At 28.2% G+C, this 27,747-nt stretch overlaps 1 protein-coding gene across 1 annotated transcript; it reads left to right on the top strand.

Annotated features, from left to right (window-relative positions):
• The first annotated feature begins 955 nt into the window (after positions 1-955).
• On the top strand, positions 956-3,310 carry LOC113874251 (bidirectional sugar transporter SWEET1-like). The gene is made up of 6 exons (XM_027512483.1): positions 956-989; positions 1,086-1,122; positions 1,243-1,338; positions 1,726-2,005; positions 2,897-3,016; positions 3,104-3,310. The coding sequence occupies exons 1-6, from the start codon at positions 956-958 to the stop codon at positions 3,308-3,310; spliced, it is 774 nt and encodes a 257-aa protein (XP_027368284.1).
• The last annotated feature ends 24,437 nt before the right edge of the window (positions 3,311-27,747 follow it).

The raw sequence follows: 27,747 nt of genomic DNA on the forward strand, positions 1-27,747 counted from the left end.
ATTCCTTAAGGTATATATTTAAGAGTGAAATTAAAAAGAAAAAGTATTTTTTTATTTATGAAAAATATTTAATTTAATTTTTGAAAAAATAAAAAAAACTAACTTACATTTAATACAATATTTTATTTATTTATTTGAATGTTATATTTTTAATTAAATAAAAAATATAACTTACATTCACATATTTTAAGATTTGACAAAATTTTGTTGGTTTTATTTTTTATATTATTTTAAATTTTCCTAACTCACACTAATAAAAAAATTAGAAGTGATTTATATGATATACAATATTATGTTATTAGATTAAAAAGATTTATATAAAAAAAAAAGGAGTATAGAATGAATTTTATTATACGCGTTAGAGCATGCCATTTTGGGCTTTAACCTTCATCTTATGGCTGTTTTATTGGTATTTTTAAAAAAAACATTTATTCACCTTAACTCAAACTCAAAACTACTCCTATTATTTTTGTTAAAGTTAATTATTTTCGAATTAGATAAAATAACTATAAAAAACTACAACTACATTCACTCCTACCAGTTAAACAACTCCCGCCAGTTGATATTTTTCGTTGGAGCTAGTTATCTTCAAACAAGACTACTGTGAAAACACAACTACATTCCCTCCTACCAGTTAATTCTTCGGTGGTGTTACGTTTGGGGTTTGGCGCAATTAATATATAAAGACACACTTTCGATGAAGCTAAAAACCGGTTCTCCCCACGACTCCCCGTGGATAAGATCAAACACAATGTCCTGTATTTTACTGCAAAAGTAGTTACCTTTCAATTCTTCCATTTTCCTATATATAAACCTCCTATAACTTCTACAAACTGCCCCTCATTGTAGCCAGTTATGAGCCACCATTCCTAAAGAGACAAATTATTCTATAGAGCACTTTGGTTCCTCTCTTCAACTCTCAAGGATATTTCTCTAATATCCAAGTTTCAAGATCATGGATATTGCGCATTTCTTGTTCGGGATATTTGGTGAGTTATTACACAAATGGGTTTCTCTTATAATGTTTTTTGCACGCCCTTCTTTTCTGTGGTTCTTGGTTTCTCAATGTTCTTTCTGCGGTGCAGGGAATGCCTCTGGACTGTTCCTCTTTTTGGCCCCAACGTATGCATCTCATTGCCTAGTCTTTTTCAATTCCCAAAGACCTTGCTTCGTTGTTTATTCTTTATAATGCATCTAAAACCATATTTTTGTGTGTAAATTATGAGAAATTTGGTTTTGTAGAATAACTTTCAAGAGGGTCATTGCGAACAAATCCACCCAGAAGTTCTCAGGCGTTCCTTACCCTATGACACTGCTCAACTGTCTCCTTTCTGCTTGGTAAATTTCTCTCATTTCTTTACTCAAAATCAATCACGTGTGATTTCTTTCAACATTGCTTTGGTTATTGTTGTCATTTGTTCCATTTCCCTTTATTTTGCATCACCTTCATGTAAATTTCATATGGGCAGAAAAGAATTTATTCGTAGATAGTACTTTTGACTAAGAAAAGTCCTTAAAAGCAAGTTGCACCCTTTGAATTGCCAAATCTTGGCTTAGAAATTATACCCTGTTTTTTCTTGCTACATGGTACATTTTAGTTATTTTCTAATTAGTTTGTTCAGTTTGAGAAAGAAAATTTCAGGTGGGTTGATTAATTCTACACCAGGAAAGTTTTGATTTTTTGTAATATAATTCAAATGCATCTTCTGATTTTACAATCCACAGGTACGGTTTGCCGTTTGTGTCTCCACACAATATACTTGTGACAATAATTAATGGCACAGGAGCAGTGATAGAAATCATATACGTTTTCATCTTCATCTTGTTCGCACCCAAGAAAGAGAAGGCTAAAATTCTTGGCCTTTTTACCTTCGTAGTAGCAGTGTTCTCTGCCGTTGTTTTTGTGTCCCTTTTTGCTCTGCATGGAAATTCCAGAAAGCTCTTCTGCGGCTTCGCTGCCGCGATATTTTCCATCATCATGTATGGTTCACCCCTCTCAATTATGGTAAGCTAAGTTCACACTTTCAATATTAAATCCTTATGTTTTTAACTCACATGTTTATCATCATCTTATTCTGGCAAACATGCCCCTGCCTTTTTCACTTTTTCTTTTCCTATTTTGGCCATTTACTTTTCATTCTGCTTTCTTCTTAATTATTGTTTGCAAGAATTTAATATCGCTCTTGTTAAGTTAGATTTTACAAATTTTCTTTAAAGTATTAATTTAATTAACTAAGAAAAATAACAGAATATTTTGGATAAAAATTATTTAAAACACATACTTACTCACATTGATTTACTTTGAAAAAAAGAAACTATATGTTATAAACTTCAGTTTATATTTGTTTATGTGTAGAGTTCATTCTAAACTTGAGTTTATAAATTTGCGATATTCTCCAACACCTTGAATGTTCACCCCTCTCAATTATAGTAAAGCTAAGTTCACACTTTCATTGTTAGATACTTATGTCTTTTCCTCATATCCTTATTATGTCACTATGACCAACATGCCCCTGCCTTTTTCATTTTCCTATTTTGGCAATATACTTTTCATGTTGCTTTTTCTGCTAATCATTGTTTAGATAAAAAAATTAATTTAATTAATTAAAAAAATAAAATTTTATATAAAATTAAGCTATATGTTATAAAATTCAGTTTATAAATTTGTCAATGTGTCGAGTACAATATAAAATCATATGATTATCATGAAAATTGCGGTTGCTGTCCACAAATTTTTAGGGCACATGGAATGCTGTTAAAGAAACAGTCCATTTTTTAGCAATAATTACGGTTCATTGAGGTGTGGTTCATTGTGAACTTAGACATTATTTTGGTTGGTAGATTTTTATTATTTTATGTTTTTGGGAAGAAGTGAAAATTGAAATTGTGTGTGCAGAGACTGGTGATCAGAACCAAGAGCGTGGAGTTCATGCCTTTCTTCCTCTCGCTGTTTGTGTTTCTCTGTGGAACTTCCTGGTTTATTTTTGGTCTGCTAGGCCATGACCCATTTGTGGCTGTAAGTTACACAATGATATGATAATTAATCAATCTTAATTGGATTAATAGAAATGGAATATGTCTGACGTAGACTCATAAATTATAGGTACCAAATGGTGTGGGCTCTGCATTTGGGGCAATGCAATTGATATTGTATTTTATATACCGTGACAACAAAGGTGATAAAAAGAAGCCAACAACAACACAAGAGGAAAACATGGAGATGGGCACCGCGAAACCCCCATCATCAAGTGAAGCAATGCAATCCAATGCAAATGCAAATGCAAATGGAACGCAAGAGGGACACGTCTAGGGACGCGTGTTAGATTCAAATGCACGCATAACGATAACCACCGTTATCTTTGTCCCTATCGATATTCTGTGCCAGCATTAAGCATCTCTGTTTTCGACTTCGTTGCTATCATTGTGTTCCCTCAATGATTTGTAGTTTACTTTCTGCTATCACAATTGCAATGCCAAGCCATTCAGACTCACCAAGCATGTGCTTCGTGTGTGTGAGGCTTTTCTTTTCTTTTCTTTTTAGATTCCCGGGGTCGAGATGTATCCCAGTGTATTGTGTATGGATAAAAGTAAAACTTTAATCAAAATTTTCATTTTATTGTCATAAATTATTATTGATAAATTCTGTTTAGTTTGAAAACTTCAAAATAAGAGTGTAAAAACATTAAAATAAGTTTTCTTAAAATTAATATTTTAGTTTTTTTATTTTATTGCTGCATTTTGATTATTTATCTCTCTTTTGTTTTAATTTTTTCCAAATTATTTATTCAATGTTGTGTTGGGTACAAGTGAAAGAGAAATTAGAAAAAAAATAAAGAGCAGCAAAGTGTATTCTCCCATGTAGGGCGTATGAGTGTGTATAATAAGGTAAATAAATTATTTTTAAGTTATTTAATTAACTTGAGGAATTTATTTTTATAATAAAGGTTCGAGTTAAGTTTTGGAGACTCACTAAGATCAAGAGCATATCTTAAGCTGGAAAAAAAAAATTATAGAAATGACCCTCCAATGAAATTATCATATAAGCAGTTAGATTTGAATCCCAGTAAAGAATTATTTGACCAAAATAGCACTATTCGATAAAATAAAAAATAAAAAGAGTATTTATAACTATCGTTTTTAAAATGTTAGCTGGTAAAATTTACCGGGTCTTGCAAATTGAGGGTATATGATGTCCTTCTTAAGTATGCTAAAATGCTTTTACATAAAAGGACAATTACAAGGATTGTTATTGTCTTTATTAGATCTCTATCCCTGCATCTTTGTTTTTGTTTTTACCAATTCATGCATGTTTTTATTTTTTTCCAATTCATGCATATGAATGTCTTTAGATTATATCTTCTTTGTTTCTTTTTCCAATTCATCCATATGAATGCCTATGCATAGCACAAACACCATTGTTGCATCACCAAAACCATTGCCCATCATTATTCTCCTTTAACAAGAAATTACCTCCGTAGAACCATCTTCTCCTAAAACATCAGGAACGTGAAATGGCTTCCAAGCAAAAGAAGAATGAGTTCAATGATTTGATGACTTATTAGCTTTAGAAGAAAAAAAAAATCTTGTGCAAAGAAAAAAGAGGAATATGGTTCAATCTTCTCATACAGATTTAGAAGCTTCCATGTTAATGATATTTTTAGATATATCCTTTTACGGCCTATAAATGTTAATTAAATCAATAAATTGTTGACGTGTATTATTTATATACAAATATTTTTATATTGGAATTAAATTATTAATTAAATATTCGGGAGGAGAATTTTATCATGTTTAATAAAATAACCTCTAATAAAAAAATTATAGTTTAGATAAATAAAATATACCTATTTGTCCATTTGAAAGGGACAACATATGCCCCTTTATCTCTCCGCACTGGAGCAATTTCCATGATATTTTATGTAACCTTTAAAAATTTATTTTTTTAATTATTTTATCCCTATTGTCTTATTGAAATTATTCATTTATTTTATTTATGTTTAAAAATATTCAGCACGCTCTCTTCGTTAAATATCGTTTTTATAATATAAAATTACAAACATTATAACATATTTATTTATATTATCTTATTTTTTTATAAAATTTATAAATTTTAAAAATTATAGTCAAATGATTAAATATATTTTTATAATATTTATATTTGTTAACTAATTCATAAGTTGTTTTAAAAATATTTTAATTAGATAATTTATTAATTTTTAACTATTAATTTATTTATCAACCTTTAACTAATGATTCGTCAATTTGGTCAAATTTACCATTAATTTTTTTTAAAAAATAATTGGACTATTAAAAGAAGAGATTTTGAATAAAGACAAAACTTAGGCATATTTGACTTAGTGTTGTATTATTTATTAATTAAATTTAAGATTTTATTTTGATAATTTATAATAATATTAAACTAAAATAACATTTATTTTAATTAATAAACTGTAGATATAAAAAAAATCAATGTTTTTATAATATTTTACACATCCTAATTCATTAATTATTGGATGTGGTCCAGACGGCCTAAATAAATATGCGTGTGCTTTCCATTTTTGCATGTACCTCAGACTACATTAAGAGAAATTAATTTATTTGACCAAATTATATTATGTGAAAATGATACAAAAAAATAAATAAATTATATAATTGAATACATTTAAAAATAATAAAATAAAAATTATACTAAACTTTGAAATAAACATAATTTTAGGATTCAAAATCATTACGATTGATAAAAATGATTAAATTACAGTAAAACGAAAATAAAATATTCAAATGCTATGATTTATTTTTTTTTCTATTTTAGTGGACGAAAAGTGAAAAATGGAAATGAAATTTACGTATGTAGAAGAATCTGCGAATTTGTCTTGTCGCAATGGGAAAATTTGTTGAAAAAGACCTGGGTTACTTTTTCTCCAGTATTCTTGTGATGATATTCGAGATTGACATTTGACAGGATCCAAACACGGGTCCACAATAACACAAAACTCTTATCAGTTAACGTCATCCATCATCTCATTAAATCAAGTGGCTCTGAACAGATCGGGACACCACTACGTAATAGAAAAGCGAGCATCCATCCTCTCCCAATTAGTTTTCAGATCTTAAATATTAATTTATTTTTTTTAAACTCAGTTTAAGCAATTAATAATATTAAATTTAACTATAAATTTATTCAAATAATTTAAAAATCAATTATTAATAAATTATATTATAAATTTATAGACATAAGTTTTAAAAAAATTACAAGAATTATGAACTATTTCCTTAATCGGTTCCTAAGAATATCATCATTTGGATATTAATTATCAAGCGTATGATAAAAGAAATAAAATAAAAGGTAAGAAAAAAAAAGAAAAAAAAATATTTTTTATTTTTATTTAAAAGAAAAATGAAAAGTTGAATTGTTTTATTTATTTGATTAGATAAAAAAAAACAAAAAAAAAACTTCCTTATGGATATGGAGTGGTATAAAAATAAAGTGTAATCTAGTGTTACCAAAAAAAAAAAGTTGAGATTCCTTTCAGATTATTTGCTTATTTGGGTGAAGCAGAATGAACGCTTACGTTGAAGAGTTTTGATTACATTCCGCTTAGTACAATTGCCAATTATGATTCTTTTGGATTTAATCACACACTCAACGAACATCAACGCTTATTAGTAAGTTAGGAAGAAACCATCAATACAAATTACAATGGATAAAATGAAACAATAGGACTTCAATTCCTCTTAGAGTGGATAATTCATTGAAGTAAAAAGCAAAAATCTTACTCCAATGTTCAAATCTATTTTACAGAAGAGAAAGGGAGTAAAAGAATTGATAGTAGCTTTTAGAAGCTTAGCAAAACATCAATTTTTTTTGTGTAGAAAATAATTTTTTTTCTTTTTTTATCTGTATAGTCTATATCATAGGTGACATTTATAGTATTTTTCAACTTTAGTCACTTTTTTAAGATTTAGAAAGGTCTAAAGTGAATTCCCATGCTATTTTAGTTAGAGGTGTTCTCATTTGACTTTTTTAATACCTTACAACTTAAAATTATTAATATTTAATTATTTGATTCTTTTGAATATCCTCGTGAATATAGTCTATTAGAGAATAATCTTCTAAGGACATTATCAATTTGTCTATCGTTTAAAAATCTTCATAAGATCTATTGTGTATCATAATGTGAAATGTCTTCCATTTTTATTATTCAAAAGCTTTAGGCATTGAAATTAAAATATATATATATATTATACTTGACTAAACTACTAAAAATTATCATAAAATAGGATATTAATAGAACTCCCACTACTAGAATTTTGCTATTTTCTATGGATTTTCTTATCAAAAAATTCATAAGTCATAGAAAAAATTATTGAAAATTTCAATTTTTTTTACAAATTTTAAATTATTTTTTCAATCAAATTTGAATAAAAATAATTAAATTAAATTAAATTTTAAAAATTAATTAATTAATGATATATTAGTTGTACTTAAAATATTTATTAATATATCAAATAAAAAAAAGTTACTTATTTAAATTTTTATTTTGTAAAACTACATATACTGATATAATTTAAATAATTATTTTTTAAGTTAAAATATTTGTATATTATATAATTTATTGTTTTTAATTTAATAAATTATTTATCATTAATAATATCAATATTTTATTAATTTTTATTTATAATTTTTTAATTTAAAAGCCTATAAACATTTTATATATTTTCATAATATTTTAAAATGTAAATATATATATATATATATATATATATATATATATAAATATAATTTTTAAAATGAAAAAGTATTTTTTTAAAATATACAAATGTTTTGGGTTAGGAAAACTTCCTTCCTAGGGTAACATTTTGAGCAAACACTTTCCCTTAGCACCATAGCTGCCTAACGTTGTCTCCTCTCCTACCACCTTATCTTCTACCATGATTGTATCGATTATGTTGTCAATTCTGCTTTCCTTGTCAAGCTTAACCTTTGCCTTGTCCACGTCAACACCTCTTGTACCAAAGAGATCACTAACACTGTCATGACTCTCTTCCTTGGCCTTCTTCATTGCGTGTACTCTGCACTTTCAGTTGGCTCAGCTCTGTCTTGCTGCCTTACTATGGAATGCGGCGCTGTCATAGCCTCATGTTCGGGATCGCCGACAAATCTACTTTGGCTAGGTCTTTGGTCACTCCAACTTGGCTTTCAAAATGATTATGCTCTATTCCGATGTTTGATAAGTCTAAATTTTTGCATGCTTTTATACTCTATATATTTATGTATGACTATTATTTTATTTATCTCTCACACTAATTTATATATTAATTGTGTAGTTTAACATTAAAGGATATAATTGAATTTTTGGTGCATTTCGAGTCCAAATTGGTTAAAAAATAAAGTTTTGTTGCAGCCAGCTCGTCCATAGCCTAGCAAGCAACGTCGGCCTAACAATAGCTCCCTAGGGATAGGGAGGTTCCAATTCAGGAGTAGTGATGGTGTGGGCTCCTTCACATATTGCTTTACACAACCGTGCTTACTAGTGAGAAGTCCAACTTTAGAAGAACCTCAGAGTCGACAACTTAGGATCTCTAATACCACATATCTTTCATCCTCTGAATTTTTTTTACATTTTCAATCTTGGTATTGTCTAGTCACTCATAACTATTGAAGCTTTGGGAGCACATCTTAGAATTAAGAGCTCTATTCATCTCTTCTCTACTAGAAACTCCTATAGTTTGCATTTACTTGTTGAATAATTATGGATTGGTTTATTGTTATGTTGGGATTTTATTATATTATGTTTAGCTAAATTTATAGCTAGGGTTATGACAAATTTTTGTCCTTGGATCAATTCAAGTCATTTACCTTTTTCACCTTACTTCGTTTCATTCAAATTTCTCAAAATTATCAATTGCTCATTTTGAATCCTAAGAAGTTTGGCTAAATAATGTGTTGAATTGTGCCCTATATCTATCTTTGACAACCTAGTTTATTTCTAGTTGAAAGAAAGTCATTTCATGATATTATTGTTTTGTGCATTACGATTTTTTGGTACTTAACTAATCAATTGACAAAGGTTTAAATTATTAATGATGTTAATAAGGTAAGAAAATAATTAGCCTACCCTAACTTTTAACATTCGTTGCATCTTTTCTTTCTTTCTCTTCTTTTTCTCACATTTCAACTCTCTTCTTTATTCGTGATCTTGCCTTTGCAATGGAAGAAACTGTCATATTGTGAGCGGAAAAAAAAAACTAGGCCTCTAACTCGACCCAATTCAGAGTGATTCATGAAAAGAAAAATCCTAAAACCTAAGTTTATGTTGTGTTTTATTATCGCAACCATCATAGTCATTGTAGCTATGGAAATCACTTTTCACTGATCCAAAATGTCCTAAATTTTTAACATTGCAGAACCATCTATTGGGGGTGTTTTAGGGTTTTTGGTTCAAAACTAAAAAGCTTCAAATAGATTTTAAAAACCTAATTGAATCTTCTCGCATTTTTGCACCTTTTTTTCTCTACCCTTTTAGTCTTGTGCAACTCATCAACCATATGCTCTTTGTTAGCTTTTTAGTGAGCTGTTAGTGTTTTTTAATCAGTTTCTGGTGTTTTTAGCAAATTATTGTTCTTTGACCCTTGTTTTATATTTCTGCTAAATGCTCTATTTTTTTTCTTTTTATTTTGCTATTTTTTGACAAATTGTTGTCCTTTCATTTTTATTTTTTTTTGTTCTTCTCATCTTTTTCTTGTATTTTATTAGTTTTATTTTTCATGTATTTTATTTTTTATTTATTTTGTCTAAATCTCTTCTGATTTAGTTCTAATTTAATATTTCTTAACTTATATAACCTCATTATTTTAACTTTACTTGACATTTTTTTTCTTTTTTCTCTCAAACTATTTTTCTTTTCTTAGTTTTAATCTCTGTGTGTTTAGCATTTTTGTTTTTAATGATGTTTTCTCAAACTTGAGATGACACATTCCTTTGTAGTTTGTGCTTTATTATTATTAACATTGAATGAATGTGTGTTTTGTAAAGGCTTAAAAAATGATAGATTTTAAAATAAGAAGATTTTTTTGGCATCCATGATTATTGTATTAAGCTTGATTTGTAAATTATAGGAGAATTTACCTGAGTTTTTTTGGAGAATTTATTAGAAAAAAAAAGAGTTGGCAAGAAGATTGTAAATATACTTGTATATTTTTATGCCAATTTATTTGCAAACAAATTACATGAGATTTACCTATGAACTTTCTTAAAAATCTTTTTGCCAAAAACAAAATCTGTAAAAAAATTATTTAGAGAATTTTTTTTCACCAAAATCCAGAAGAATACTACATGCGGATTTTAAATCAGCAAAAGAATTATCCATAGGCTTTTCCTGATAACTTAAATCTATAAAAAAACTGGCAAGAAACATACTTTTTCTGCAACATTTTAACAATAATTTGGAGGAAATTTTATTATAAAAAATAGTATAAATTCTAGTAGTCCCTTAATTAACAAACACTTTTTTAATGTCTTCGTATGTTGTTAAGACCAACTATATTCTGGGATTGTCATGGTAAGGGACAATTAAAATAAGTAAAATTAGTGTTTTTGTCCTTCAATTTAAAGAACAATTTTAACTTTGTCTTTCAATTTTATTTAATTTATTTTGATCTTCTTATTTTTTAAAAATGTTTCAAATAAGTCTTTTTTTCATTAAAAACGTTAATTATATTAATATTTTTTTATTTTTTTACACATTGCTCATGCAAAGTTCATCATCTTCTTCCTCATTTTTTTGTATACTATTCATTGTCTTATTCCTCAATCTCTAGTTTTAGCTTTCACTCTCACATCTTTCTCATCTTCTTTCCATTCCCCAACAAACACTCTCGACACCACCAACTTCATTGTCACATGATTGCTCTCACCACTACCACCTCCTCCTCTCCCACTACTGTCATACTCCTCTTCCTGCACGCGAAAACAATAATATTTTTCACTCAAAGTCATAGCAACACCTTAAGATGACAACCACCACTTTCTAATATGCGAGATTTTGAAGAAGAAGAAAAATGAATGAGGAGGAAGAAGAGAAAGATGAAACAGAGGAAGAAGTAAAGAAGAAAACTAAAACCAAAGATCTGAGGAAGAAGACGGTGAGTAGTGCATGGATAGTATATGTGGCACAAAAATACAAAGTTAACATTCTTAAAAGAGTTAACATATTTAACAAAAAGTACATATTTGAAATATTTTTAAAAGTTAGAGAATTAAAATGAATCAAAATAAAGTTAGAGGATGAAATCTAAATTGACCTTTAAGTTTGAGTATAGAACACTAATTTTGTAATTAAGTTATAATCTTTTTTTGAGAAAGTTAAGACTATTCCTCATTTCTTAGTATAAGATTTTGTTTTTTTGAATTAGGTACAAAGGTTTTGAAATTCAATTTAAGAGACATTTTTTATAATGACTTCAACTGAGGTTGTCTTAAAAACTAAACTTTATTAATTGTGAAGAGGATATAATCTTTTGTCAAATAATTATGCAAGCTCCTTTCCATATAACACTTCAAACACTCTTACAACTCTTAAAGAAACAATCCTTAAGACATTTCTACCAACAATGCTTTGAAAACTTCAAATGAATCTTTCAAAGATTCTTTTATATGTGAAATGTAGAAAGTTAGAACACTTGAAAAAGCTTATTTTCATTTTTTTGCATCATCTATGATTTCTTTGTAAGCATAAATTTAGTTAAGCAAAATGATATCCTCAAAATTTTGGAGATCAATAAATTGAAAAAAATAATAAAACAGACAATTGTGTCATGGTTAGAACCATTATCAAGAAAGCAAAAATTTAGCAAAGATCTATGGTGCAATATGATAGTTGGTTTTTCTCCTCAAGGTTAGCATAACAACATACTTGAACTTATGTACTCAAGGTCAAACATGGTGAAACTTTATAATCAGTGCCTAAAAATGAATGACAAAGAAAGGAAACAATAATAATAAAGAAAAGAACAATACTTTAGAAAAAGAAGACAACCCCTTTTATATATATTACTAAGAAATAGAATTATCAAATACAATAATTGAGTTATTAAGCAATTTAACAAAATAAACACATGCATTTCATACGTAAGAGTGACATAGTTACGGCTACCTATAATTATATAAAATAAGTCTTTCTTCTATCTTTGTCATCTAGAAATTTTTGCAAGAATTGTTGCATCCGCATACAATGAATTTATGAGGTAGTAAGAAACCTCTTTTACATTCTAAAGGAAAAAGGTAAGAAGAGAAATATAACTAGAATATGAGAAGTGATATGCAAGCTACATTTAACTAAAATAAATCATGACTTGTAAGTCATATTTAAATCAAAAGTTGTGGCCATACCTGCTCATCGTACAAATAAAGTACTCATAATGATATCAAAAAATAAATGTGATTGACAAGATTGATTATATATTTATAAATTAACATGAGGAATGCTAGCAACACTCTCTAACACACTTTGTCGAACACATTCTTCATTGTTGATTAAAATTTATTAAAAATTAAAAAAAATAGAAAAAGACATATTAATTTATGAGTGAGAAAGAGTGAAACTCACATTTTTTTTGTAGTTTTCAATAAATTTTAGTTAATAATAGAGGGTGTTCTTACAAAAAAGTGTGTTGTTAAAATCTCTCTATTAACATAATATAGTACGTAGAGTAAGCATAAGGGTCAAAGGGAGGTTGACCCTTGCAAGGAATGGAGGAAACTCGTATTAAAAAAAATTTAATATGAAAACAAATCTTGTATTTATCACATCTAATCTTACCAACCATACTTTTACCTAACTTTATGATGGTTAGGATTTCAAAATCTTTGAACCCTAATTTTTAAACCTTTTATACCATAATTATAAGGATTAGGGCTTTTGTCATTATCTTGATTTCATGATGGCTAGGGTTTCCAATAAAACCTAGAAATCAAAACTATTAATGGTTCACATTACTATATGATAGTTGAGATTTAACACCTAAACCCTCTTTTTGGCACTTGGAGGATGAAAACTTCATACATTATGAAATTGTACAAATCACCGTCATACAAACACATTGAAGACATACATAACAATTAATTCATGCTAAAAAAAGTAAAGAGCACACACAAAAAAAATTGTAATATGCATGTTCCTAATAGAATTAAAGCATCATAAAAATAAGCATGCTCAAAGAAGGAAAATGCATAATATCATAACCCTATAATAGGAACATATTTGAATGATGAAAAAATAGTTTTAACAAAATTCCTTTTCATAACAACAAAATAACCAAATATGTAAACAACATATAACCAAGTCTAAAACATGTTCTCACAAACTTGGCTTTGATAACATTGTTCAAAATTATGGAAATATATAATGACGTCAAAATATATGATCTTCAAATACTCATATGAGATCCACATTTTAAAGCATACATACACATGCAAATATGTTAGTTTGAGGGTTACTTTATTGTGACAAATATGACAATCACAACTAGGTATTTCTAGGTACTTACATCACTATGCTAGTATTCGTGAGGGAAAGAATATGACCATATTTAATTAGGATTATAAATCAGATACTCTTTTGTAAAAATAAAAATATAAATACCATAATTCAATTCTTAGGCTTATTCCAAGCTTATGCTTAAAAAAAAAATTCATATTTATTTTATTGAGCATGATCGTATATTTTATAGTTTGACTATGTAAAAAAAAAAAATTATAAATATTACTTCTATTACATTGGAGAGATAAATCTTATCCATATAACTCATTCTTCCACATGATTTATTCCACATCCAACCTCTAACATTATGATCACCTTATTACAGGTGATGCTTGATAAGATTAAAACATAGATTTCCTTGTGAGGGAATAGTAACAACTTTAAGTCAAAGAACTACATATATCATTGTCACATTAAAAAACTTTTATGGCACTCATATAACGGTCCATATAATGTTCTTATTGTAAGTCAATCTAATACATTATTACTTTAAATGAGTAAACCCTCCAAATTAATCCCTAAGATTATAAGCATCGAGTAAATTGGTATATGAAATTTTTAAATGGATTCATTAGTCCTCGACTTCATCAAATGTCAAACACTTCAGTACAACTAAAAATTACTGATGTTAATTTTTTCTGTTATATGACATATTGATTGCCAAAATGATGTCATTTCATACTTAAGGATAAATTTGACTAACTTTTATTACTGTTACTACTGTCATTTCTAATGTTCCCTCCCCTCTCTTCCCCACCCCACCCCACCATTCTTAGGCACCATTGCCACTGAATTTGTCACTGTGACCTGTGTTATTCAACATTGCTACCTTTTCTTTCTTCTTTCGGTGCCTTCTCTACATTCTCCTATAAGCCTTATTAGTTGATGAATCTATGGCAAGATAAGGTTATGGTGATACTAGAGTTTAAAAGTGTCTCTACCTAAATGCACACCTCTTGGTGAGTCATCATTAACATCAAAATACATATCTACAAATGAGGTTTGTCACCATGAACTTCGATTCATCAAAGAAATAGGCTATGGTTAAGGCAACAAATGGCTAGGGTAGTGCACATGTGACACCGGTGGTGGCAAGGATGGGTAGAGGGGGTTTGAAATGAGGGGTAATACACAAGTGACTCCAACAAAGAGGTTGATTGCTAAAAGGACTATTAAGATTTTGGCAAAGAAGTTACCACTTACAAAACAATGTTGAGATGTAGTTATAGTAGTTGAGGAGAAAGAGAATAATGTGACACAACTTCATTTTGGCCAACTAATATGATATATTGGTAAAAGTTAACATTATTATGACAAAAATTGTTAGTTAGACTAAAATGTCCAACATTTAACAAAATCAAGAACTAACAAGTCCATTAAAAATTTCAAAGACAAATTCATTCGACACTTACAATCTCATAGACTAATTTGAGAATTTATTTTACTTTTAATATGTATACATGTGAGAATTTGATATCTCATATCCATAATTTGTGAAACTTAATTTTTGGTCTATTTACACACTAAATTTAGTGTATTATATTGTTTTAATATTAATATTTAATTAAAGATATTTTAAAAATAATATTAAGTAAGATCTAACAATTAAATTATTTGATATCACAAAAAAATTGTGGTTATAATTCTAAAAATACTATAATATTTTTTTTAAAATATAAATATTTTAATTTATTAAAATAAATAATTATAATATAAAAATATGTTTATAACATAAAAACTTATAATTTACAAATTAACAATTGTGTGTACACACAAATAATTTTTTTCTACTTAATAAACATCATAACATTCATATCAATTACTACTAAACACCTTGAAAATATAAAATATCAAGAGACATGCTTATTTTTAATAATAAAGCATTCGATCAAAAGATTAATCTTTTTAAATATGTCATAATAAACAATATATAGTTTGTGAATTATGCTTTTAAATTTTGAAATAAATAGAATAAATATAGTTGCATTGCGGTTAGACTTACCAGCTGAAAACTAAATGTGATGGAATATCACCATCATTGCGCAGAAGTTATAGAGAAAGGAAAACAATTATAAAGAAAAAATGATATTTTACAAGAATGATAAGCCTTTTTATATTATTAATAAATAAATTAAGAGACCATTTAATACTTGTCAGTCAGCATTTAAGAATATGATAAATAAATTTATCTCTAACAATTTTAAAAACTAATAGTAACAATTACCATAATACTAACACAAAAGACTTCACACACGTTGTTAGTTCTAAGGACACAATAAACATTATTCCAATAAAATGTAGGCATCATTTAGACATTTATATTGAATTCATAGGATGCTAATGTAAAATAATTGGAGCATGAATTTTTTTTATTTGAAGGAGTTGGTCAGGAATACATATCTATATGCAATGCTTCAACGTCTTTTTCATTTCCATCATAATTTCTAATATCAAAATTTCGAAAATACACTCCACCGCCCAAGAATATTGGCAATGATTCATTGGGATAATGTCGGGAGTAGAACAAAGCATCTAGACACAAGGAAGACACTTTTGAGGTTTGGCCATCGAAAGGCTCATCCACACAACTATATCCTTCAGATTTATATCACATTTTCTATTTTACACACACCTAAAATTTGCCTCCACACCAATTGTTTATTTATTAATACTATTATCAAGTTTCATAATATTAAAAGATGCATGGCCTTTACATAATTCTTACTCCCAAATAATCACACATTTATAGATTCTTACTTGTTTTTAAATTTACTAAATTTTAAAATCTAGAAATTTTTTTACTTCGTTCTCCAGAATACTTAATCCTACCATACAATATCCACTTCTTGATAACTCAGTACCTTATGATAAACTCATCCAAACTTTTCTAATACTGTTTCCGATCCATAAAATTATTCATTAAAATAATTCTCGTACTAATTGGTTTAGCTATAAGATTTATTATTAATTTAACTTTACACAATATATATATATATATATATATATATATATATATCTTAGGTATAACTTACATTAATTTTTATACTATTTAATAACTTTTTCTTGACAATTTAATTTTAAAATTAATAATCATTAAATTAAAAAGTTCAATCATATAAATTATATTTACAAGGATTCACATCAATTCAAAAATCATCTTATGTATTATTCATGTATAATAAAATTAACCTAATATATACTTTTTAAATGTATAAAAGTTATGTTTTTTTATTATATTTTATAATTATTTAATTTTAATAAAATTTGACACAAATAATAAAATAATATACATATAAAAGTCAACAATGAAATTGATAAAAATTGTATAGTTTTATCCTTTACTATATAAGTTATTGATAAAATTGAAAAGATGGACAATTTATTTTTAAAAGTTTTATTTGATTATCTGTAACCTAATAATTTTTACAAGTGATATAAAGTAAAAACGGAATCACTTTATAAATATAGTAATCATTACAAGTATGTAAAAGCATGAAAATATTCTTCCTCATGTATATGATAAATTACAGTTATTTTTAAAAAAAATATTATTTATTTGTTATAATAATCATACTTTTAAGAGTTATTTTACTTTATAATAACTTTTTACAACAATTTTTAATAAAATTTCTTTATATTTTGATTTATTATATCATCCATTTAATATATTTTTCTCTTTATTTAATCTTTCTCTTATTTATAAAAAAATATAACATTTTTTTATATAAAATAACATTTATCTCCACATATTATTTGAGACTTGTTTAAGGGTCATTTCTGCGGTTCTACCTAGTCTAATATCTACCTTTTATGACAGTTATAGATCATCGTTTTCGTTGAATTTTTCGTTATTTGATTGATTGATACCAACAAAGCTAATTCCTACGTGCAATGTACAGTTCATTTCACTGTTATAATTTGTTGATGAGGTAATACTTTATGTATTCAATTTCTAAATAAATAAAGTTAAATTTTAATCTTAACTGTTAGAGTAAGTTTAAAATAATTAAAAAGGTAAGATTTTATTTAATAATGCTTATTATATTAAAAATATAAAAAGAATAATGATATTATTTTTTAATAAAAGTATGATTTTTAAATGTTTAACATCAATCTTTAAATATTAAAATTAATAAAAGCGTTAAACAAAAATTGCGGGGAACGTAATATTCTGTATTCTTTTATGAAAATCAAACTGGCTTCTTGTAATAAAAGTCTAAACTTAGTTGTAAAATCTTCAAGTTTGCAGTTTACTAGGACAAAATTAGTGAGTTTTTTTTTTTTTTTTACATTATACAAATATTTTTAAATTAAAATAATGTTTTAATATAAAATAAAGATATATTATATGATTATTTTAAATATAAAAGATTTTATAATTTTAAAAAATATATTTTTATTTTTAATAATAAATATTCTATTATATTATATATAAGTAAATTAACTAAATAAGACTTTTACTTATTATTTTCAAATTTAAATCTTTAAATATCTATAAACAAAAAATCATAAATATATTGTAATTAACGATAGTTAATTTAAAAATTTAGAATTTATACTATGCATCACATAGGCACAAGCTTTAGTATAATTCTAAAGTTATTCTGTTAAATATATCATACAATATTTTAAAAACAATTCAACTCTTTTTGTTTTTTATTAACTTTTTTTTTTGGTATATGTTGCTTGATTTTCCATGCTTTTAACACTTAAAAATATAAATTTTTTAAATCTTCTGTGGTTTCTTTTATAATTTTTAAATAATTTCTAATTAAAAATATTTTAATTTTAAAAAAATCCGATTTTATGATATATAATATATTAAGCTTAAACAGAATAACAATAAAATATATAGTCGTATAATATTTATTAATATTTTATTCAGTTATAAATTTTGTTATCTTTAAATTTTTCACGTTAGATTTTACGTTAGTAAATTAACATAAAAGAAATTAAAATTAAAAAATGAAAAATAAAAAGTCATAAACATATACACGAGATAATAAAATAATTTAATAAAGTAATAAATTTAAAAAATAGTATAACAACTAGATAGATAGATAGGTATATAGATAGGTATGTATGTATAAAGATAAGATCATGGTTGCAATATTCTCTGGTTTCATTTGATCTTTACCTATAACTAAAAGAATAAACAAAAGGATATGTCCACTAAAACTCAATGAGGTCATCACCAAACACACGTATACATACTTGTAAACATTCAAATAATTATATACATCATTGTTTTCTCGTATCAATCATTTCAGTCATAATTTGTGCAGCAATGTTAATATCCGTTAACTTATTAAAAATTTTAATGGAATGATGAACTGATTGTTAATTATGTTAATGTGTTTATATTTAGTCGTTAATTATGCTGATATGTCTTTATCTAGAGAAGAAAAATATCAGAGAAATTCATTAGAGACTGAAATTGATCCAATGAAACGGAAAGCATTTGCAGTGAAAAATCATAGAATACTGACCTCACATGGACAATATATTACCAAAGAGAATACTTTTACTCAGCTCATCCAAATGAACAGAGACACAATAGTATAATTAGCAACTAGTTCATCAATTTATTAAGATTTAAATGGCAAGTTAACATATGCAATTAAAAAAATTAGAAGAATCAACATTATATAATTAAAAATTAAGAGACCGAAATTGTAATTAAGCATATATTATAATTAAAGAAGTTTCTTTACACTTGCATCTCTCATAATTTATATTGTATATATTAATCATATATTTACTACAATAAATAATATATATATATTTTTAATTTAGAATTAAAAAATATATCCTCCTCTATTTTTTTTTCTTCAAAAATTCCTCTCTAAAAATAACCTTAAAAAACTGCTATAAATCTTACAAGTACGCTGGGAACATTTTATTTGTTTTATTTTCTGTCAACAGAATCAAGAAAGAAGACAGCAGGAGGCCCAAACAAGGAAATGGGAAGAGCCCAATCAACAATAAAATAGATAAGCTGATACTGAGGCACACCCACACTAGAAATTAAATATAATTTGTTAAATTTTTAATTTATTTAAAATTATTGTCATCTTAATAACTAGGATAATATTTTAATTTTTTTCATTAAATAAATAAATTTATAAAAAATAAGATTTGATGATTTTCTTAAATTATTTATATTATTTTAAACGTGACAAAAGTAGAGGAATTATGATTTTAGATAATGCAAAAATTACTCAAAAATAGAAAAGATAAAAATAAAGTACTTTCAATTAGTAGGTGAAAAATTTTATTTTGAAATGAATAATTAGATTATTGTTTAAAAATATTAATGACTATTTATTTTAGTAACGTTGAACAAAATTATTTTTTATTAAACAAACTTTTCAATCAACTAAAATATCTTTCCAAGCACACTCTAAATTGGCTCATCTTAGAAAAAGAAAGGGTGTGATCACAAAAGGTTTTTAAAATTAAACCAAACTAATTTTAAATTGCTAAACTAATCTAAAAAAAATAAAAATTAAATTTTATATTACGGTCCAATTAATTTTTATTCTCATTCTTAACGCCGATCCAAACCAAATCAAATCGTATTTATAATAAATTTTATTATTATTTCATTATATTTTTACATAAAATTAATTTTTACTCAATTTTACATGCAACATTGTATAATTATATAATGTATAGCTTCTATTTATTTTTATTATTATCTTTTTATTTGAATATATATTTTTTCTCTATCAAGAATTTATTATTTTTTATAATTTTATGCTTTTAATCATCATTTATTTTCTTCCTTTTTTTCAACAAACTCATTTTTATTTTTAAGCTACTACTTACTCTAAATTTTAAAATAAATTAAAGTCAAATAGTAATAAATAAATTTTTGAAAATAGTTTAATAGTAAATAAAAAGCAGTCCAAATCGAACTAGCTTGATTTGGTTCAATTTAATTTTTTATATTTAAATCAAAACAAACTGAACTACATGTTTTTTTTTTTAATACGGTCTATATGACTTTTTAAAGATTTTAAAAAATTATTTGTTCATTAATTCTTTTAAAAATAATAATAATATTATTAAATTGTACTTAATAATAGGTGATCATCATTTATGTCGATACATCGGCGAAAGTGATCTACGTTGATGTAAAGAAGGTGAACTGCAATGAAATGGAGAATGCATTTTATGTCGTGCCGGAGAAGATCTGTAATTTGAATGAATCAAGACAAAGGAAACTAAAGTCGCATATACAAATAACTGATGCAATATAAATTTTTTAAGGACCTTCTGGAATTAAAAAATAAATTTAATAAAATTTAATATTAAATTGATTGAAGCTATTTTATTTGTCAACATCTCAACATACAATAGGCATTATATGCCCCTCCAATGTCCGGGCTCCCAGAGCAAGCACTTTATTATAGTTCGGCGCTTACATGTGAACTGCTATAATAAGTAATCAAAAAAAATTTTAATTTATTTCTCGAATTTTTTTTATATTATTATGCACAATCACTATAGTAAAAAGGCACTATTTATATTGATAAAATAGTTATTATAATTATAATAATATTTCAATCTTACTGTTACAGCAAATTTAGCGGCTTTAAAAATTAACTTTAACTGTTGCAAAAGTTTTTTTTTATATATGAGTATAAGGTATTAGAATTTTTTTTTAATCTATTATGTAATTTTTATTATGAAATGACTATTATGAGTATAAGATGATATAATTTTCTTTCAGCTCTTCTTGGATGGTTGAGAGAAAGTTTCTTTCTTAAGTTTACCGTGAGTTCAATAAGAGATCGTAACCCTATTTGGTAACCGCTCCTTAATTTATATGAAGAGAGATAGAAGAGTTTCTTTATAATTGTATTTACAATTATACCCTCAATAACTCTATATTTTATATTTAATCATCATCACATTAAACCCTTAATTAGAGTCATGCTATAAGTTACATAGGTCACTATAATAAAATTATTAAAATAATCTAACATAAGGTGTTTGCTCTTGTACTTAAGGGGACATCTAATTCCCCTCTTAAATTATTTTAAAAATTTTTAAATGCATAAAGGCCTTTAAGCTTTTTTAAATGCAAAAGGTCTTTTTTATCTTTCATTGTTATATTGTTTATTAGAAATTGATACAAATTTCTAGAATAGTCTAGAAAAAATACTAAGAACAATCTAGGAAAAATTAATTGTATCTTCTAGTATGTAGATGCTTCTAGAGAAAGTTCTAGAATATTGTAAATCTTTAAGTTTCTAGATAGCTCTAGTATATTGAACCAAATGGTGGATGATGCCTATAAATAGACATGCTACCTCATTGTAAATGCAATGAAGAAGAAGTAATCAAGACATCAATTCTCCATCTCTTGAGTCTCTTACTAAAACATCTTCAACTACTATTTTCAACTATTCCTACTAACACATTTCAACTATCTTACTCATCTCACCCACACTAAAAACTATCAGTGGCATCAGAGCTACATTCGGTCATCTACTGGGCGTAGAAATATTACCATACTATTTCAAAATTAAAATAAACCACTTCCAAAAATTTCCTAACCTATGGCTAGCACTACTCAACCATCATCTCTTCCCGTCCCCATTTTTAACGGCAAAAATTATGATTTTTGGAGCACAAAAATGAAAACATATTTCACGTTCCAAGATTTGTGGGATATTGTGGAAGAAGGATTCACTACTCCCTCAGACATATCATCCCTTACTGCAGCTCAAAGAAAAGAATTGAAAGAGAATAAACAAAAGGATTCAAAGGCCTTGTTTACTCTATAACAAGCTGTGACTGATGCAATTTTTCCAAGAATAATGGGTGCTACAACAGCCAAAGAAGCATGGAGTACGCTGCAGGAGGAGTTTGAAGGAAGCAAAAAGATACGCGCTATAAAACTCCAAACTCTACGGCGAGAGTTTGAATTATTAAAAATGAAAGAGTCTGAGACCGTTAAGGATTACTATTCCAAAATAAAAGAAATGGTTAATCAAATGAGAGCTTACGGAGAAAATATTCTTGACAAAAAAGTTGTTGAGAAATTATTGATTACAGTTCCCCGTAAGTATGATCCAATTGTCACCACTATTGAGCAAACAAAGGACCTATCTACTCTATCAGTGACAGAGTTGGTAGGATCCCTTGAAGCTTATGAGCAAAGGTTGAAAAGGCATAATGAGGACTCAATAGAAAATGTCTTTCAATCAAAGCTTAAATTACGTCTCAGAATAAAGGGAATGAAGCAAGAAAGAATAATGGAGAAACTTCTAGAAACAAAGAGAATTCTAGAAATTTCTCTAGAAACAATCAAGATAAATATCCTCCATGTGGTATTTGTAAAAGGACAAATCATGCTGAAGAAGAATGTCGGTATCGTGGAAAACCACAATGTCGACACTGCAAGAAATATGGACATGTGGAAAAGTATTGTCGCAACAAAAACAAGTATCAAGCAAATTTCGCTGAAGAGGATGATCAAGAACCATATCTTTTCTATGCTACCCAAGATCCCAGTACTGAAACGAGTGGAAATTGGTACTTGGATAACGGTTGCAGCAATCACATGGCCAAAGATATAAACATTTTTAAGGATATCGACGAATCCATCAAAGTGAAAGTTTGAATGGGGAACGGTACTATCACTAAGTCAAAAGGAAAAGGCACTGTTATGGTGGAGACAAAGAAAGGTACAAAACTTATTACTGATGTCTTACTAGTCCACAACCTCAAGGAAAATCTCTTGAGTATTGGCCAAATGATGGAGAAAGGTTATTCTCTTCACTTCAAAGGGGACACATGTAAGATATATGACAACAAAAAGCAAGAGATTGGCCAAGTAAAGATGGAGAAAAGAAATCAAAGTTTTCCAATAAGCTTTCAACAAGGCACTAATATTGCCATGAAAGCAGAAGTTGATACTTCACGACTTTGGCATCGAAGATTTGGCCACTTCAATACTCATGCCTTAAAACTACTACATCAAAAGAATATGATGAAGGATCTTCCATATCTTGAAGAAAATAATGAAGCTTGTGAAGGATGTCTCCTTGGCAAGCAACATCGATTGCCATTTTCTACTGGAAAAGCTTGGAGAGCAAAAGACTTATTGGAGCTTATTCATACAGATATTTGCGGACCAATGCGGACACCATCACTACATGATAACAGGTATTTTATCCTTTTCATCGATGATTTTTCTAGAATGACTTGGGTCTACTTCATCAAAGCAAAGTCAGAAGTCTTTGGAATTTTCAAGAAGTTTAAGGCCCTTGTCGAGAAGCAAAATGGTAAATAGATAAAAGTATTAAGAAGTGATCGTGGCAAAGAGTATATATCTCAAGAGTTTGATAAATTCTATGAGAATGAAGGCATTCAACGACAACTTACTGTCGCATATACTCCACAACAAAGTGGACTAACTGAGAGGAAAAATCGCACAGTAATGGAGATGGCTAGATCCATGCTGAAGGAGAAAGAATTGCCAAATACTTTCTGGGCTGAAGCAGTTTATACTGCTGTCTACATACTTAACAGATGCCCAACTAAGGCTGTCCAAGATAAAACTCCAATTGAAGCTTGGAGTGGGCAAAAACCATCAGCAAAACATCTAAGGGTTTTCGGATCAATTTGCTACATACACATTCCAGAAGAGAAGAGACATAAACTAGAAGACAAAACCGTACGAGGTATCTTCTTGGGATATAGCACATAGTCAAAAGGATATCGAGTCTACAACTTGCAAACCAAGAAGCTCACCATTAGTCGAAATGTTGAAGTTGATGAAAATGCTGCTTGGAATTGGAAAGATGAAAAGGTTCAGAAAAATGTTTCCATACCAATGCAGCAACCTCAAGAAATTGAAGAAGTCTTAGGTGAGAATTTTTCACCTCCACAACAATAACATTCCTCACCAGAGTCTACTCCAAGACGAGTTAGATCTTTGGTAGATATATACGAGACCTATAACCTGGCCATAACTGAACCTGAGAACTTTGAAGCAGCATCAAAACAAGAAGTATAGGTCAAGGCAATGGAAGAAGAGATAAAAATGATTGAGAAAAATAACACATGGGAGCTAGTATATTGCCCCACAGATAAAGATATCATTGGGGTAAAATGGGTCTATAAGACCAAGCTTAATCCCGATGGCACCATACAAAAGTACAAGGCAAGGCTGGTAGCTAAAGGATACTCATAACAACTTGGAGTTGATTACAACGAGACATTTGCTCCAGTTGCTCGCCTGGATACTATAAGAACTCTAATTGCTCTCGCTGCACAAAAAGGATGGAACATTTATCAACTCGATGTAAAATCTGTCTTTCTCAATGGCATTCTTCAAGAAGAGATTTATGTGGAGCAACCGCAAGGCTTCGTCAGCAAAGGTAATGAAGGCAAAGTACTAAGACTAAAAAAAGCTCTATATGGATTGAAGCAAGCTCCACGAGCATGGTACAGCAAAATTGATCAATACTTTGCAGACCAAGGATTCAGGAGGAGCAAAAGTGAAGCAACTTTATACACCAAGATCCAAGGTCAGTATGATATACTCATTGTCTCCTTGTATGTAGATGATCTTATCTGCACAGGAAACAATGTGGAGATGATAGCTAAGTTCAAAGAAGATATGATGAAGACCTTCGAAATGACCGACCTTAGCTTAATGAACTACTTCCTCGGAATAGAGGTAAAACAAAAGAAAGAAGGAATATTTATCTCACAGAAGAAATATGTTGAAGCACTACTCAAGAAATTTAAGATGAATAGATGTAAGACAGTCAGCACTCCATTGGTGACAAATGAGAAATTGAAGAAAAATGATGGTGCACCGGAAGCTGATGCATCACGTTACAGAAGTTTGATTGGAAGCTTACTATATCTCACAACCACACGACCAGACATAATGTATGCTGTAAGTCTTCTTTCAAGATTCATGCAAAGTCCAAGCCAAATTCATTTTGGAACAACAAAACGAATCCTAAGATATCTACAAGGTACAAAGGAGTATGGTATATGGTACTGATGAGTTCATATTTTACTACATTTTTATACATCATTTATTACTTCTGATAGAAAAGAATAGATTTAGATAGTGTAAATAAGATGAATATTCCAATTAGGCTAAATAATATAGCTTTCTTAGTTTTTTGTTAATTTACATGAATTTAGATAGTTTATTTTACATATTTTGATCATTTGAATAATATGGCAGGAATCCCCAAGCTTATTTTGAAGAATTATTGGATTTTGAGGAATTTGAGTTGAAAGTAACTACTTTCAATATTGATAGTGACAACTACAGCAAGCCACTTCCAGCAAAGGGACCAAAGTGATCACTTTCAAAGCTTAAAGTGACAACTACAGTAGCCCAGAATCAACCAAACCTGCGCGTGGTTACTATGAATATTCATAGTAGTCACTCCAGAGCATGCAGAATTGAAGGTGCTGCGCGTAGTTACTATCAAAATTCATAGTGACAACTCCAGAGAGTCCAAAATGTCCCAGTGTTGCGCGTGATTACTATGAATATTCATAGTAATCACTCCAGAGAGGCAAAACTCAAATGATGCTGCGCGTGTTTACTATGAAAGAATGAGAGTAACTACTTTGGAGGGCGCCAGCTTTAGTATAAATAGATTTTTACCAAATTAGGGTAGGGAGTTCTGACACTTTTTGAACCTTTTCTCTTCTTTACTCAATTTAGAATATTTTCCAGAGCTTAGGGCAACCTTGGGTGACAGCCAAGGGTCCAACCTAGGGTTTGGTTTCTCATTTCTCTTGCTTTTACATTAATGTTAATGAGTTTTCTGCATTTCCCAATTGCGTTTTTGACCCCTATTTCCATGGAGGGCTAAGTTTGTGTAATCCTTAGTGAATTCACATGGGTTCTTGAGTTCCTTGAATTTAATGATAATATAATTCCTTTCTTTCATGAATTACTTCTTCCTTGTCTCTTGAATTGAATTAATGGTGAATGAGGGGGGTATTGCTCAATTAACCCTAATTTCATTTTAAGGAGATTCTAAACTAAGGGTTGCTTAATCCTAGGTTTAATTCTAAGGTTGCGTAATTTTGGGATGAGAGATTAGAGCCTAACAAATTGCGTAATTTTGTTGGGACCATAAGGTTGATTTTCGCTTGTTAAATTAACCTAATTCATGGAAGAGAGGATGGATGTTAAATCTTGAGTGGAATGAGGATAGAATCTATGTGGATGAACTAAGGATTGCTGTTTTCTATTATTTGAATTAATTAAACTCATTTGCTCATTGCTCTTTATTTTGATTTGAAACCACAAAACCCCCATTTTAATTGCTTGTTTAATTTATGTCTTCAACATGTTTAATGAAGATTAATAACCAGTGTTCATGGGAGACAATCTAGGGTTACCCTAGTACTACATTAATTTGTTTAAATTTTGATGAGTATTTACGACAAATCTTTTAAACACCTTGAAAAAGTTCATCATCAGGTACCAAACTATGAGCAACTCAAAGTTACTTGGCTACACCGACAGTGACTGGGCAGGATCGATAGACAACATGAAAAGCACATCTGGTTATGCCTTTTCACTAGGATCAGGAACAATCTCATGGGCTTCAAAGAAGCAAGCAACAGTTGCGCAATCAACAGCAGAAGCAGAATATGTAGCAGCTGCTGAGACTACAAGTCAAGCAATATGGTTACGAAGAATACTTGAAGAAATGAGAGAAAAACAAAAGAGCCTACTACAATCTACTGTGACAACAAATCAGCTATAGCAATGACAAAGAATCCAGTGCATCATAGTAGAACAAAACACATAGCAATCAAATATCACTTTATCAGGGAAGCAAAAGGAACTAAAGAAATCAAGCTCGAGTATTGCACAACTGAAGATCAAATTGCAGACATTTTTACTAAAGCACTACCAAGACCAAAATTTGAACAGCTACGCACGAAGCTTGGAGTTACAGAAATTTGCATCAAGGAGGAGTATTAGAAATTGATACAAATTTCTAGAATAGTCTAGAAAAAATACTAAGAACAATCTAGGAAAAACTAATTGTATCTTCTAGTATGTAGATGCTTCTAGAGAAAGTTCTAGAATATTGTAAATCTTCAAGTTTCTAGATAGCTCTAGTATATTGAATCAAATGGTGGATGATGCCTATAAATAGGCATGCTACCTCATTGTAAATGCAATGAAGAA

This window comes from Abrus precatorius, unplaced genomic scaffold (genome assembly GCF_003935025.1).
Source record: "Abrus precatorius isolate BTA unplaced genomic scaffold, Abrus_2018 Scaffold8, whole genome shotgun sequence".
In the NCBI taxonomy this organism is placed as follows: domain Eukaryota; kingdom Viridiplantae; phylum Streptophyta; class Magnoliopsida; order Fabales; family Fabaceae; genus Abrus; species Abrus precatorius.